This window comes from Xyrauchen texanus, chromosome 2 (assembly GCF_025860055.1).
Source record: "Xyrauchen texanus isolate HMW12.3.18 chromosome 2, RBS_HiC_50CHRs, whole genome shotgun sequence".
Taxonomy (NCBI): Eukaryota; Metazoa; Chordata; class Actinopteri; order Cypriniformes; family Catostomidae; genus Xyrauchen; species Xyrauchen texanus.
In genome coordinates this window covers 14683933-14700652 of record NC_068277.1, presented here as the reverse complement: position 1 = coordinate 14700652, position 16720 = coordinate 14683933, and the positions used below count along the sequence as shown (strand labels likewise).

The following is a 16720-nucleotide window of genomic DNA, read 5'->3' as shown; positions in this document are numbered from 1 at the left end:
GTAAACTTCTGACTTCAACTGTTTTCATGAAGAGTCCCCAGTAAGTGCTGGTCTTTTATTGCCGGCAACCGAATCACATTTTCAATAAACACAGGGTATATATTTTTGTGTTTATTACAGCCAAATGCAAGCTGGTTAAGGCTCCATGACTAAAGTCTATGCCCACGACTTTAGGGTTATGAGATTTAGTCCCACCCATTTGAACCTATTTCAGTTTCAGGATTGCCTTTATAAATCAATCAGTTTCCTGTTTGTCTGTAGAAATCTGGTTTCAAGTTTGCCCGAGGATTTCGGCTTGTCTTCATGTATCGAAGGCTACTGCATAACAATATGCTATTCAATATGCTACAACGAGAGCTAAACTTGATTACCTGTAAGTATGCTGATCTGTTTTTTAAAAGGAATAGCTAATTACTTTCATGCAAGCATGTGGTTTACCTGTCAAATGTCTGTGTATAAATCCTTTTGTTAGCCATGTTATGCTTTGAAAGTCACAGATGTTTCAACATTATTTTGTTCTGTATTTTGAATTCTTCAGTGCTGGTGCTACTATGCCAACATGGTAAGAATGTTATGTCTTAATTTTCAAATATATGATGTGAGTACAGTAAGCAATCCAACCAGTTTTAGGTAATATTTAATCTTTCATGAATAGGAAAACATCATATTGATCTTCATGCCATCATAAGATCTAAACAGTAGTTTGTCTCTCCCCAGGTGTCAAAGCAGTGGAAATCCATACCTGTGAGGGAGAGACTGCCAGCCCCACCTGTGGTTAGTTACCTATGCCTTTTTCAACCTTGCATTTTTTTTTAACACAAGAACATTTATGTGAAGCAAAATTAAGTAGGTTCTCTTTCTCAACAGCACAGGGAACCATTAAAGTGCTTGCAGCCAATTTTGGGCGCACAAACACGACAGCCTGCTCCACTGGATGGTCAGTTACACAGCTCTCAAACATTCAGTGCACCAAGGACATTTCCGTCAGTCTGGCCAGCCAGTAAGAGCCACTTCCATCATTTTGTATACTTTTGGCATTCTTTTTTGTATTCACTGTTATTTTTAATCACAGGTGTGATGGAAATCAGAACTGTTCCATTATTGTGAACACTGCAGTTTTTGGTGACCCTTGTCCAGGAATTTACAAATATATGAATGTGTCTTACACTTGTGTCCTACCAGGTAAGATAAAGATTTGACACTATTATAGAGGAGATTATGGCTTGTTGTAACACTTTTTACATCAGTGAATATGTCTTATGGTCGAGTTAATAGTTTTGTTGGGACATTTTAACAGTAAAACAACACTACTACTAAATAGTTGTTTGTCTCTCTCTCCGTGTGTAAAAGCAAAGAAACTCCTCAGCTGCATCCTGTGTGATACAGAATTGCCCTGTATTTAAGGGAGCAGGATAGCATTCCGTACTAGATCCATATATCTACTGAGCGCACTGTGTTCCAATGTTCATTGGATGTTTTTATAGTTAAATATCTAGAAAATCATTCCACTTTCAGACAGGTCTTTTACTAAAAAGAAACTGAAAATGTTTCTTATTTTCCTCAGCTGAAGTTGACGACCCTATCTGTGAAGTAAATACTGCCGGCCTCTACTGTGGTGAGTTCTTTGGGTTTCATTAAAACTTTGCAATATCGCATATTTTACAATGATTCATTTTTAGCACATGTATGTAATAAAATGGATGTAATATATACCAATATGTTTTGCTTCTTTTATCTCCAATATAATCCTAGAGAAAATCTGTCAAAATAAGCTAAGGACCATTAGCTGTGGTAAGACTTATATTTCAACCAGAAATGAAACATATGTCATCATTCACACACCCTCATGTAGTTCCAAACACGTATGACTATCTTTCTTTCATGGCACCCAAAAGGAGATGTTAGGCAGAATGTTAGCCTCAGTCAACGTGCACATTCACTGTATGGAGTAAAGATGCAATGACAGTAAATGGTGACTGAGGCTAACATTCTGCCTTTTGGGTTCTACGAAAGAAAGACACTATTCCTTTAGCTGAAGTGTGTAACTTTTTCAGAGTGAAAAGACTTTCTCCTATTCCATCTGAATATTCAGATACAACTATAAGACACAACCTTTCACTTAAAATCTACCTGCATTATATTGTTGACTCTTGCTTGCATGTATGTCAGTAAGGTTTCATTGTATTCACTTCGCAACAGCTAATACAAAAATGTGATAATACTGAAATTACAGTTTTAAGTATATAATTCACAAACATGGCTCTAATTAAATTAGGTTTTGAACCAGGTGTTTGTAGACAACCTACCACTATGAAAACAAGCATTTGCACAATTTAGACTCTGAGATATAGACTTTATGACAACTTCCCCATGTAACAACTAACCCCTGTCTCCACTATATAAATGTACAATTAAGTCTAATAACATTTTTGAGAAAAAATGCTAACATGCTAATACTTATTAATTTTAGACTCACAGTGATTCCAAAAATGTTTTGTGTTGTTGCAGAAGAGGGACGCACAATTAGCGTTCAAAAAGCTAATTATGGGAAGAGAGATTTTTTGATTTGCCCGCACTCCGATTTTAATGCCACATCTTCCAAATGCAACTCCCCTCAGACCAAGGTTCTCCATCTTTGGTAGTACAACTGCTTAACATTAGATCAAATGCATACATACAAATGATACCACACTGTCTTCTGTTATTTAAAAGGGAATTTATTTAACCAAAATAACGGAATCATAATAAAGTGAACTTACAAATAACTTCTTATTTCTTAAGGTGTAAAGGAAAACGTCACTGCAACCTATATGCTTCAAGTTTACTTTTCCTTGATCAGTGTCCTCACATCTACAAATATTTGGAGGTGTCATACAGTTGTGTATGAGCATGTAAGTATTTTTAGAAGTTTCTAAAGCTTGGCACACTTGTACCTCTCTTTGCAACTGCCTTGTTTATCTAAAGATATGGATCACTTTATGATATATAACTCCTCATTGCTCACATAGATTCTCTTGTCTGGAATGCTGCAAACACAGAAAAGCAGTTTGATACAAATAGTGAGGTGTCCCAGTGCTGTTATACTAAACATCTGCCTTTTGCGGTTAAATAATCACACCGAGTCATGTAGCGACATGTTCCAGTGGCTGTTCCAGAGGTGTAAAGTTGACATCAAAAACATACAAGCTGAAATTGCTGCGCTCAGATTCCAAAATTAATTTCAAAATTAAATCTCCATTTAAATGGAGAAAAAAAATAAATAAATACAAAATAAATCATATGGAATATGAAATATCATTATGTAATATTTGCTGTAATAATAATAAATAATTAATATTTGTATTATATTTAAGATCTTACGTCTGTGATGCTCTGTTGTGCAGCACTTTATTTGACAAAAATAACTCCAATGTTGTATTTTGGATTGAACTGTAACAGTCTGTATAAAAGTACTTATAATGCAATGTTATTTTGGAAATTAATTTTTATATTTTCACTTGACTAATGTTTGAATGAATTCATTTATTTAAATGCCCTTTTAATTACAAAAATTATTTCAACCTTCCAATACGAAATTCAGAAAATATTAAAGAGAAAACACAGGATATGTGAGATGTTTTTTTTTTATTAGATTTTTTATAATTTTGTGACAGCTAAAAATATATATTTTTTGATGATGTATTTTGAGTAACAGTAGTTGAAACATAATAAACATGCATTCCTCAAATCATCCAAAAAAATGCATTTGAAAACAGCAACATTCCAAAAAATGTAACGAAAAAAGTATCAGCGTGTACAGAAAAGGAAAGGTCTCCAAAAAATAATATTGGGACATCTGTGTGTGTGTGTGTGTGATACCTCTGACATCAAATAAAATCATGACAAGCATCCCTCCTAGCACAATTTTGAAGTAGGCCTATTGTGAAAATGTTATTGCCTAGCCATTTATAATGCCTTCCGTTGTACTTGTACATTTTTTTTTTTTCCATAGACTGGTGTTTCAGAAGGGCCAGACTCTTAAATCAGCAATGACAACATCTGCATACCTCTAAGTGACCTTAAGGAATAAATATTCAGTATAATTTATTAATCTGTGTTCTTCTTTAAGTTATATAAATTTGTAAATGATGTTATATTAGTTTATAGAATTTAGGTATTTTATTCACTAGAAGACACTGCTGTATAATAAACACATATATAGCCTATTGCAGTGGTGCCCAAACTTTTTCCTATAGGGCCACTGCAAAACTCTAAACTTTTAATAATCAAGTGTCCTATACATGCACAATGCACATAATTGTAATAAAAATAATTTTTATGTATGTAGTGTCTCTTTCTCATTTGTGAGTCACTTTGAATAAAATGTCTGCTAAACGACTAAACATAAACATCTCTTAAAACATGGTTACTGTCTCTTTAAGAACAGTGCATCTTCTCACATTAAACTCACGGTAGTTCTGTGCAGTTTTGCAGACTTTTGGTGAGATGAATATACAATGGCATGACGTAATACTATCAAGTATGATATTGTTTTGTGACATAGTACATACTAAAGATATTTCTTAACATAGACCTAGGCTATCCTTGATTTCACTCAGTATTACCATTTACTGGGACTGCCAAACGTAATATGATAATTTAATTGAACAATGGTTGCAAATAATTGAAAAAATATTTGTGCATAGTTAATGCAAAAAAGTTTAGCCTACTTACTTTTACCTGACATTAAAACAGTTTTCCTGTTGTGATTTCAAAAACTTTAGAGACGATGGGATACGGCTGAATGCATTACATTTGGAAAGGAAATAAAAGCTACGAAGCACATTTCTGCAAATTAAAAAGACGAGAAGCCTATTAATTTCGTTGACTCCAAAATATGATTATGATTAACAACCTGCCGAAATATGGCATTATATCTTATGGTTATTAACTTGCAGCTATCTGTTTTTAGGCGGATAGTTGCACCTGTCTGGCGTTATTGAATGCCCACTGCCGCCTTGAGCTGACCATATTGAAGATTTTGGGGTGGCACCTGGAATGGCCAATAGAGCTAACTTTCAGACAGCAGGAGGTTTTAAAAGTCATTAAAGTACGCATATACTTTATTTTTTATTATTAAATCAAGTGTACTCTCTACTTTTCGAATAAGCTACAGTTTTTGTAATACAAAAATGAAACAATAAACGTTAAAACAAATATTAATTAAAAACGAAGAGCTGTATAAATGCCATATTTTTTTCTTCTATTTTCCCCCTCATGTAAAGTTTTCATCACGGGCCAATTTTGTTATTGAACAAATCTGGCCTCATTGTGTGTGTGTGTGTGTGTGTGTGTGTGTGTGCTCTGTTTTGGGGGAATGATGTTCAATATTGTGACGCTTAGTTGTGTTGTATTATTTGAAAAAACAAAAAAGAAACATCTGCTCTCACATGAGCTCGCCGAAATAAATTCCCTAGGAAACAAAAATCTCCCTGCATTATGTTCCCACACCTCTTACATGTACTAATATCTCGCTCTTGCAGAAGAATAAACGCCCCGAGCTGAATGTCACACGTCTCTTGTCTACACGACCTACAAAACAAAGAGATATTCTCAGCAACATTCAAATTATACTGAACTAAGTAAATAAATAGTGACCTTACAAACATGGCGCCCGACAGAGTCCATGCACTTCCTGCGTTGATTGTGAAACAATTGCATAAACTCTCTCCTAAAACATATCGCCATAAGCCGATCATACTCAGACATCACTCAATAATAGCAATACAACGACATGCTTTCAGCAACTATCGCAAGAAAGGTACGTTTAACTGCTTTTCATTCACGTCTTTTGAATGACATGATTTCGAGATCTCATTTGACCTCACGTATATTATACGAGATGTACTGAGATAAATTTATGCTGTCCGTGATTGACTTAAATAAACGAATATACCCAATATATTGTATTCAGATTAAATGCTTGTATTTGGGAAGACTGTTCTGCTGAATATTTAGCATGTCTTGTTTTAAAGTGACTGTCTGCGCAAGGACAGACGAGGACTGTTATAAAACTGCCTTCTCCATTAAAAACATAAGATATACTCTTCTTATAAGACAGCTTAATGTCCTGTAAAGGTATCCTTGGTGTTAGCATAGTCTTTTTACTTTACTATAATTTTTACATTTATATGTGGTGCAGTGCATTTTTTTCATTTGCTTACTCAGTTTATTGCTGCTAGAATCTAGCCTTACTCTGTCCAATACAGTTGAAGTCTATACCAGGTATACCATTACATACTCTGTATGTTTAAACTATAGTATTATATTATGTGTTTTTTTTTTTTTATGTTTGCCAAACACTATGTGTGTTGACAATTATTAATATTAATTTATGTTTAAACCTTGGGCATTGTTGGTTTTAGACTTGCACTTGTATTGTTTGAGGTCAGATTTGACCACAAACAATAAACGTGTACATTGTGTATAGTGTTATGTAATAAAGTAAAAACACTAAAGTTGTGCTTTTTTGGGGCATTGTATGCTTTTTTTTAAATATGCTCTACATCTTGTGTTTGTGTGTGTTCTGCATTTTTGTTGAATTATTGATTTTATTTGACAAATTCCAAAAAAACAAAACAAAAAATGATTGTGTAATTTTAATGTTATAGTGTCACCCATTAATTAGAGAGAGCGCATTGTGTTCTGCAATCTCAAGTCAAGTGGTTTTTATTGTCGTTCAACCATATACAGTTATTACAGTACACATTTCCTCCAGGAACATGGTGCTACATAAAACAACATAGGACAAACACAGAACCACATGAGACTACACAGACTAATTTAAACAATGTTATACTAATTTTCACTTAATTTATACTTTTGTGTGTTCAACGTTGTGGCTAAATTATGGATTTTATGTCACAAATCCCCCCCCCCCCCCCATATAGTGGGTTTCAATCCTACTATTTTTATGCACATTTTGATATTCTTTGAAGAAATCTTCAATGGAAATTCTTGGTATGAGAATAAACCTTCTAAATTCGATTAACATTTATTGCGCAAATAGGAGATGGATTTTCAAGAGCTTCGCATTAGTTAAAATGTGCATTAAGGTGATGGAAAAGGTTTAATTGCAAAACGATGATGTGTTTTGGCCATTCGTGCATGTGTTATGAGTGTGTGATAGCTTGATGTGACAAGCCCATCAAAAGGTCCAACCTTGGCACACAATTCTTAGAATATAGCGCTTTTCATTCTGAAGTGTTTAACCCATAAAGGGGGTTCTCACAATCCTCCAGAACGGTTTTGAGAGCGGGCACTCCGGGGTATGTGGAGACTGGAGGTGGGTGGGCGGGCATCGCAGCTATTTCAGCCCACATTATATCAGATATTACACTTATTCTGCTGTGTCTCATGGATGCATTTAATAAAATGAGATACTTGCTCCATAAACTCCAACTTTAAAAATTAGATACTTAAAAACTGCTAATAAAACTGTCCCCAAAGCTGGGAGTGGTCATTCAGCTGCTCCATCATGACGAGGTGTCTACCTCATCATAATGCGCATTACATAGTAGATGGAAACGCCCAACAATTTGTATTTTCTTAAGTTTAATTTTTAGAAATGCACTTAAAAATTTTAAACATTTTGGATGGAAACCCAGACATAGTCTCACAAATTAATTTCCTATGGTCTGTCAAATCTGTCCTAAACTCATCCAATCCAGTCCAAATATTTTTTGTGTGTTAAGATGGCAAATGTAGGAAAAGTAACAAAGCCTCAAGCAATCATATGCTCGTATACCATTTTTTATTAAAGAAACTAAAATTGTTTTTCTATGATATAATGGTAATAATATTCAAGTTTATGTCATTAGAAATTGCCTTCACAATTACACGTTATATTTATGACATACAGGGATGTCCAAATAGCCATTCTTTTTTTGCAGTCATATAAAACCTAGACTGCGAAATAAAGTCAGTTTATGTCTATTTGGATGATAAGGTTAATAGAGTTAACAACAGTGGAGATTTTCACTATTCTCATTTGTATCTATTTTCAGGTTGTAAGTTCTATTTGCCGGGCATCACTGCGGCCAACTGTTGGTACAGTGATTTCTCGAGGTTACCGTGGTGATGCCCCAGAACCAACCATGATTGAGATCCCTCTGCCCCCGTGGCAGGAGAGGGCGGGTGAGTCCCTGGAGATCAAAAAGAAGAGACTCCTATATGAGAGTCGCAAAAGAGGCATGCTGGAGAACTGTATCCTTCTTAGGTTAGTATGTCAATCAAGACAAATCTATAAACTTTACCATCTCACAAGACATCAAAACTTACTCAGCCAGCAAAGTCTATGACATATTGTTTATGTTGTTATATTTTTGTTAATATTCGTTAATAAAAATACAATTGTTCATGTTAGTTCATTGTGATTTAACTACTGTTAACAAATACAACTTTTGATTTTAAAAATGTAATACTATATGTTGAAATTTACATTAACCAAGATTAATTAAAGTTGTAAAAGTATTGTTTAAAATCAGGGGACAGCAACTCTCTGAGTGGTTTTTTTTTTTGTGTTTTTTTTTGTTTACCAGCCTTTTTGCAAAGCAGTACCTAAACACAATGAGTGAAGTTCAGCTCAGACAATACGACAGACTCATCAATGAACCAAGCAATGATTGGGACATTTACTACTGGGCAACAGGTACAGTATGTGTGAAGGGACAAAGACTAATGATGTAAAATGGTGTTGAGGTCTGCTTGGGCATTAATTTGAAGCAGGAAACCTAGTCCATCTCTCTCTTTTTATTTCCACTTCAAACAAGGAGAACCAGACACAGTGATTCTCATAAGCATGTTCAAAATTATTTAAATTTAAAGCTCAAACCCAAAGCAAACCTTGGAGATGCAGACATGACACACCACAGCAGTAATCAACAAAAGAAAGGCAATGGAATAAATACGCAAGTGCACAAACAGATAAAATCTTAACCTGTGTGTGAAAGTTTTCCAAGTAGAATGATACATCAGTGAGTTTGCTCTTACATTTTTTCTATATTTCGGATCAAATTAAGAACCAACTCAAATTACACATATGCAAAAAATCTATATAGATAAATAAATAAATGGAAAAAAAATATATGGAAATCACAAGGGTAGGAACAAGTTTTATGTTTGCACCATCTGGCAGGAATTCTGCATTAGAATCTTTTTGTTAGTAAAAACACTTGTGTGCAGTAAATGAGACTCAATGTGAGAGAAGGCATGATATGAAAATAATTTGAGTTTGCACACATTCTTATATGCTGTCGTCCTGCCAACAGAGGCTCAGCCAACACCTGACTTGTACCAGGGTGAGGTGATGAACATGCTCAAAGAGTTCGCCAAGAACAAGGACATGGAACAGCGTCTAGATGCTCCCAATCTGGAATACCTGGACAAGAGCAGTTAATACACACACTTCTATCAGTGACTGTTATAACAGCCCAGATCTGAGGTCAAACGAGCACCTGTGACATCCTGTGTGTGGACCTATCACAAGACAGTGGTCATAAATATATTACTTAAGAGAACATAGATGTGCGCCCCTTTTTAAAACCATTGCAAATGCATTGTTGGGATGAGATGTTCTAACAGATGTATCATGAATATGGACTTGACAACTTGGTCTGACTTATAAAAACCACTTGACTTGATAAAATAATTTGCTCATATTTATATATTAAACAGATTGTATGTACACCCAAATAAACTATTAAACATGTATGACAACATTTGCATTCAAAAGCTGTTTCTTTGATTAATAATGAGTAATTATGATAATATAATTTATAAAGCCATAGTTCCCTCAAAAATAAAATTGTCATTATTTACTGTGGGACACAAAAGGAGATGTTTGGTAGAATGTTAAGGAATGACAGCCTCACCCCCTAATCACTTTCATTGTTTAGGAAAAGCATTTTTCATTTTATGGGTTAACTAAATATTTAATAAGTTGCACTACGTAACTTGCTCTCTAGCAACATCTGTGGTTGAAATTTTAAATCGCAAGCAGTTTGCAGAAGAACACATTATGTCTGTCGTGTTTTAACACTAACTGCTCTGGGATGAATCTCATGATTTGAGGTTACCTGGACGTCGTCTGTGTGACCATGACTGGAAAAATTATAACGTGCTATTTTCACATTGATATCATTATTTTAATTGATTAAGCAGTTAAAAATGAAACAATACTTGCTTTGATGAAGATAAACAACACTCTTATTTACATATTTTGTATGAATGAATTGTACACTTTTCTGACATTACACTCAATGTGCTTTTAACATAGAGAACAGGGGACTCTCCTGAATCACCACCAGTAACAAGTATATTTTAATATGATTATTCAAGTGTTTTATCGACTATTCATTTTTGTATTGTATTATCAATTTAAGAGGTGAAACTCGTGATACTGCTGATTCGAGTTCAGTGAAGACTTCATATTTTTACATTATTAATCTAGTAATACGAAATAAATGATGAAAACTTTTGTTGACGAAAGTTTTTTTTTATTTTGGAAAAGCAAGTGAAAATGTAGGCCTAATAACACTGTAAAATAAAAACATAAAACGAGCAATAATGGGGATAAAACATTCTTTATTAAAAATGAATATAAAATGTACAAGATGTCAATTTCAGAAGTCATACAGTAACTTCCCCTGACAACAGATCACGATCGGTAAACACGGGTAATATTCGATTCATAAGCATTACAACTCTACTAGACCATACTGTATCCAATTACAAGCATTATAGCAGGTAAACAACTTCGCCAAACAGCTAATAGATAAACATCCATTCAAGCTGCAGCGATGCCATCCTGAACTGTGTGATTGTGACTGAACTGAACAGCATCCTCAGCTGGAACATGTGACAGCCGGCACTTCTTTTCTGTGTTTACGGACATGACATCATGATGCAAAGAGGAACGACATAAGCCAGTGGTTTCGCGCCAAATCTGACCCAACAGCTCAAAATACAAATGATAACTGATGAATCAGGGTAAGGTATAAGGACATTGTTTTGAACACTGTTTATGTACTTAATAATGGCGATTTGTTCATTTTAACCAAACAATATTACATAGTGCAGCTTTAAGGCTTTAACTGACATGTTCATGTCATAAAATAATACATAATTCTGTGTTGGTTAATTTACTGTGCTCAAGATGTACAGATCACATGACATGGTAAATGTACATTCATTCTCACAGACAATTTTTTATATATATATATATAATAAAAATTTTATTTATATTTTATCCCCTTTTCTCCCAATTTGGAATGCCCAATTCCCACTACTTAGTAGGTCAATGTGTTGGAGCGGTTACTCCTCTAAATCTGGGTGGCAAAGGACAAGTCTCAGTTGCCCCATTGAGAGCGAGAACCACTAATCGCAACCACAAGGAGGTTACCCCATGTGACTCTACCCTCCCTACTAACTGGGCCAATTTACATTTACATTTATGCATTTGGCAGACTTACAGTGCAATTATTACAGGGACAATCCCCCCAGAACAACCTGGAGTTAAGTGCCTTGCTCAAGGGCACAATGGTGGTGGCCATGGGGTTCGAACCAACCGACCTTCTGATGAACAGCCCTGTGCTTTTGCCACTACACCACCGCCACTCCATTTTGGTTGCTTAGAAGACCTGGCTGGAGTCACTCAGACCACCCTGGATTCGAACTCGTGATTCCAGGGGTGGTAGTCAGCGTCAATACTCGCTGAGCTACCCAGGCACCCACAGAAATAATCCATATTTACTGATTCTGAGTTAATGCTGTACAATGATTGTAATGAGACCAGTTGTATTTAAATGCTCTAATCATATGCTCACCCTCATGCCATCCCAGATGTTTATGGCTTTCTTTCTTCTACTGAACATTAATTAAGATTTTTGGAGGAATATCTCTGCTCTGTAGGTCCATACAATGCAAGTAAATGGGTACCAAAATGTTGAAGGTCCTAAAAGACATAAAGGCTGCATAAAAGTAATCCATAAGACTCCAGTGGGTAAATCCATATCTTCAGAAGGCATATCATAGGTGTGGATGAGAAACAGATCCATATTTAAAGGAACACTTAGTAATATTTTAATAATTTAAAAGGTTTAACTCCTAAAGACATGAATTGTAATTTTTCAATATCATGAAATCATGAAATCATGACCAGCTGAATACTACTGACTTAATCTCAGTAACTGTTCTGTTATTTGACACTTTCACTCATTGATTAAAGTAATCATGGCTGACTGTGAATCCTACATTTCAGTAAGTCCAAGATGACACAAAGACAATCATTTCTGAGTGCACCTGTAGTGCACCCTCAATCTCCACTTTCACTTTCATATTCTTCTCCTTTTGCTTTTGGTAATTCACATTCTTGGTGCATATTGCCACCTACTGGGTATTTTGGAGAATTTACATTTTAAAAGGACTTAATTATTGATCTGTTCATCACCCACATTAATCATATAAGATTTAACCACTGGAGTTTTATGGATTAAATTTATGCTGCCTTTATATGCATTTTAGAGCTTCACAATTTTGGTACCCATTTACTTATATTTTGAGGACCCACAGAGCTGAAATATTCATCTAAAAATCTTTGCTTGTGTTCAGCATAAGTAAGTCATCCACTTCTTGGATAGCATGAGGGTGAGTAAATAATGAGAGATTTTTTGTTATTTTTAGGTGAACTATCCCTTTAAGTATGGGCATGTTCCATTAACGTTTGACAACAGGAATGTGTCCAAATTTTCAAATCTTCATTTTGAACACAATGTCTATCATTTATCATTTAAAACCTAACAAACTAGTTTTTGTAAAATGTTTGGCTTGAAAATTGTACTTTTGCAATATATCTTTAAAATAAATGCCACTTGGTTTGATATTTTGTTATCTGATTCAAGGTCATACATTTTGAAGTGTGACATAAGTGTCCTAGTACATTTCGGGGTGACTGAATATATTGACTAGTAAAGGGCTGGCAGAAATAAGCTGGGTATTTTGACATCTCTCTGCCAGAAGATGGTAGACTTGTTCTTGCTTACAAGGTGAATCTAAAGGAGGGCTGATCTAACTGGGCTGTAATGCTGTGTTTCCTCCCTGTTGAAAATGAAGTATTTTGACCAATCGAGTCCTTTGACATCATGCTCAAAAAGCTGTTGTGTGCCGCAGGTGTAAGCATACTTTACACAAAAACTGATACGACACTGCACTGAATGACGTCTGAGGCACTCACAAATCAAAGCGATTTGATGGCAGCGAGCTTTTAGTTAAGACAGTTGCCTTAAAGCAAACACTGTCCCAGATATATCTGTGTACCTGGGAAAGTGGCCCTGTAGTTTTTGTAAATGATTAGATTCAAGCCTATTACGGCTAAAAAAGCACATTGAAAGCAGAGGTCCCAGGCCATGATTTCATGCAGATTTTGCAAGGACAAGCAACATTCATTTGTTCTTACTGTTATGTTAATGAAAATGTATGCTGTGCATATCACCCTGAATCCTGGATAAGGTAAATTTGTCATATAGCTTTAGAATAGAACAAATGGAACTGTTACAATGCTTTGAGAGAAAAAGAAGTGGAAATAGATATAATGGACAGAAGAAAAGCCAACCAGCAGGAAAATGTGACAAACCTATTCCTTATGTGATGAAAGTCAAAGTGTGACTACACTAATAAATGCTCCTACATATAATACTTCCCACATCTTACATAAACAGGCTTGTCTTTGATATGCTGCACTTGTGAAGAAAATCTTAGGCTGCTTTTTCTTTTAAAGGACACACAGTAATTTAACACTCTCATGAGAGGCTGGTAGACCTGGTGTGCTTACACATTTACGCACACACCACAGACTGAGAGTCTGTGTGATACCTGGCTCGCAGGTGAGCTCTGCCTTTATATAGCTTTGAAAGTGCATGCTGTGTGATCTCACTGACCTCTTTCCCATCTGTCTCTATGGAGATGATGAAGCATGTGCTGCTTCCTAACACATCTACACTGCACTGAGCGGTGCAACAAAACTACATCATTATAATAAGGGACGGAAATGGGGGGAACCAACATGATCTCATGGAAAGTTGACATAGTGCTACCGAATTTCTTTCACCCTAACATCGACCCCATTCTGCAGTTACTGTCAAGCACCATCTCCCCTCACACATTTTTACATCAGTTCAAGTGTGTTTACCTTCCCCTGTGGTGCAACTGAATGCATGTTGGGTCAGGAGTGTCACATACCTGTGTTTGTGTACTGTATTGGAACCAGAAAGAAATCACGTTCACATAATCAATTACAAGCTTACGTTTTTTTACGGTTATGGAATTATGGTTCCATTTTCCATCTAAGATTACATTTTTACTCCACTGGCAGTTAGGGTTAGGATAGAGTTAATAAATATGCATTTCTCATTACTGTATTACATCATTGACATCTAAACTGAAATAGCTTTATAACTCGCTTTTGTCAACCTGTGGACAATTCACCCAGAAACTGGTGCTCACATGTGCCTTTACATTCAAAAACACTTCCTGCTTCGGCCACTGAGGGAAGTAGTTTGAATTTTGGTATGTACAGACCGATTTTAGCTGAAGAACATTTGACCTTCATTTGCCAAATTCACAGTGAGATTAGTTTGTTCCAAATGGTTAAATTTTTTAAGGGAAAATCCCCAACAAAAGGATCCACCTCTACATGTGTTTAACCATTCCTGATGTTCAGAGCACTAAACTGAGAGGTAGCCATCCAAAACATCCTGCAGTTTTCTCTAACTTGCCCCCTGACTCCTCAGCTAGGGTCCAACTAATTCATCTTTTAAGTAATTTCCACCACTGATAATAATCACAAAACGATCTACACTGTAACCCACCCAACTAACAAGGAATGTTACAGGTAACACTTTATAATAATGGTCCATCATTAATAGGTAAATGCAGGAATTAATGCAGGACAAATGAGTAGTACTACATTAACACTTTAGTTACTGCTATTACCTAAACATGATTAACCAATCAGCAAGAAATAGCAAACTGATGACTGAGGTAGGTCACTGTTAGGTAATCAATAATTACTTAATTTGATTTGCCTCATTGAGAACTATTAACTAACTATGGCTAATTTAAAATAACTTCTAATTAATTACTAATCAAAACATTAACATGTGTCTAAAATGTGAATGATTATGTTTTTATTGTGAACATCATTAAATGTGCCTTTAGAGAAACATGCGCCTCACGTGTTCTTTGCGGGAATTAATTTATGGATTTAACAGGTCGCTAAATCAAGGCTACAGTGTCTGATAGAGTATCATAGTTAAGGATGTAACCAAATTTAATAATAATTATAAGAAATAATTAACATTGGAAAAAAACAAACATATCAGTAGACCATTATTATGAATATTTGTGGGGACATGTCCCCCTCAATGTCTATAGTGGTTACTGCCATGATCATAGTTAGCTTACCTTACAGAAATAAAGCGATGTATGTGCCCAACCTGTAAATTCCTTGGGATATCTCTTCTCTTCATTACAAGTTATTAACTTCGGCAGGATTGATATTGCTGATGGTCTTTTTTTTTTTATAATTAAAAGTAATGAGTAATTAGAGAAGAAAGAAGAAAGTAATGAGTCAAGTGTTACCACAAGTTAGGGAGCTTTCACACTTGGTTTGTTTGCTTGGACTGAACCGGAGTTTGTTTCCTCCCTCTCCTGCCGCCCCCGTTGGTCTCTGTTCAAGTCATATTATTTGGGTCTGTATCACTGTCTAATTATGCCATCAACATGAGTACAAGCGGCAGCTGTTTTATCACTGTAACTAGGTAAAAACTCGAGAATATGTCACTGTGTTAAGTGAAGTATTAAAGTTTGTCTCTTTGGATTTACCAGGAAAACTTGCCGTGCACATTTTTTGGCTCACGCAAGCATTGATTGTGCAATGATGTGATGAATGTTAGCGTTTACTGACACAAGCATGCAGATGCGTTGCAAGAGAATCAAAGAATGTGAGCTGCTCTATGAAAGGAATTTATTTGGACACAAATAATGTAAACTTTGGTATGAGAAATGCATTCTACCATAATAATTGCAATCGGGAGCCTGCAAAGACACAAATTACATCATCACAAGCGGTTCACTTTCACAATTTGGTATGATTGCATTCATATCATTAGCCCACCAACCAGAGTTTACATGAACCGTACCCTAGACCACCTTTTCAAGTGCTGCTGAAAAAGAACTGCTAGCAAGACCCAAGAAAGCCACATGTTTTAACTTTAAATGAAATATTGTTTACATATAGTTTAAGTGTTTTGACTGGATGGCGTGGCTCCCACACCAATGTTCTTTATATACTGTATGGTATGTAAGAGAGAGAGAGAGAGAGAGAGAGAGAGAGAGAGAGAGGAGAGAGAGAGAGAGCACGTCTAATTCTTTGTTTTTTCTTTTGCTTAATTGGTCTGAAACTGAAAAGTTTGATAAAACCACCAAGATTCATTGAATCAATTCAGATTTTTGTGTGTGTGTTCAGATGCAAATGTAGGAAAAGTCACCAAGCTCTGTTCCGCTCTGAAGGAAACCATTTTTATATATAAAATATCAAAATCAAATCAGTCAAAAATGACAGAAGACAGTAGAAGGGTTAATGTTTTTTTTTATTTTTTTATTATAAAATCACTTAATTGTGATT

The 16720-nt window shown here is 35.4% G+C and overlaps 2 protein-coding genes across 2 annotated transcripts; both read left to right on the top strand.

The window, feature by feature from the left end:
• Positions 1-265: 265 nt before the first annotated feature.
• Positions 266-4264, top strand: LOC127618679 (L-rhamnose-binding lectin CSL2-like). Its single transcript, XM_052091272.1, has 10 exons — positions 266-373; positions 539-562; positions 718-774; positions 868-1000; positions 1073-1182; positions 1565-1615; positions 1753-1791; positions 2509-2638; positions 2782-2891; positions 3992-4264. The coding sequence occupies exons 1-9, from the start codon at positions 304-306 to the stop codon at positions 2885-2887; spliced, it is 720 nt and encodes a 239-aa protein (XP_051947232.1). The 5' UTR covers positions 266-303; the 3' UTR covers positions 2888-2891; positions 3992-4264.
• A 1390-nt stretch (positions 4265-5654) lies between these two features.
• On the top strand, positions 5655-9753 carry LOC127661498 (succinate dehydrogenase assembly factor 2, mitochondrial). The gene is made up of 4 exons (XM_052152234.1): positions 5655-5800; positions 8046-8257; positions 8580-8689; positions 9309-9753. Exons 1-4 carry the CDS (start codon positions 5774-5776, stop codon positions 9434-9436), a joined length of 477 nt encoding a protein of 158 aa, XP_052008194.1. The 5' UTR covers positions 5655-5773; the 3' UTR covers positions 9437-9753.
• The last annotated feature ends 6967 nt before the right edge of the window (positions 9754-16720 follow it).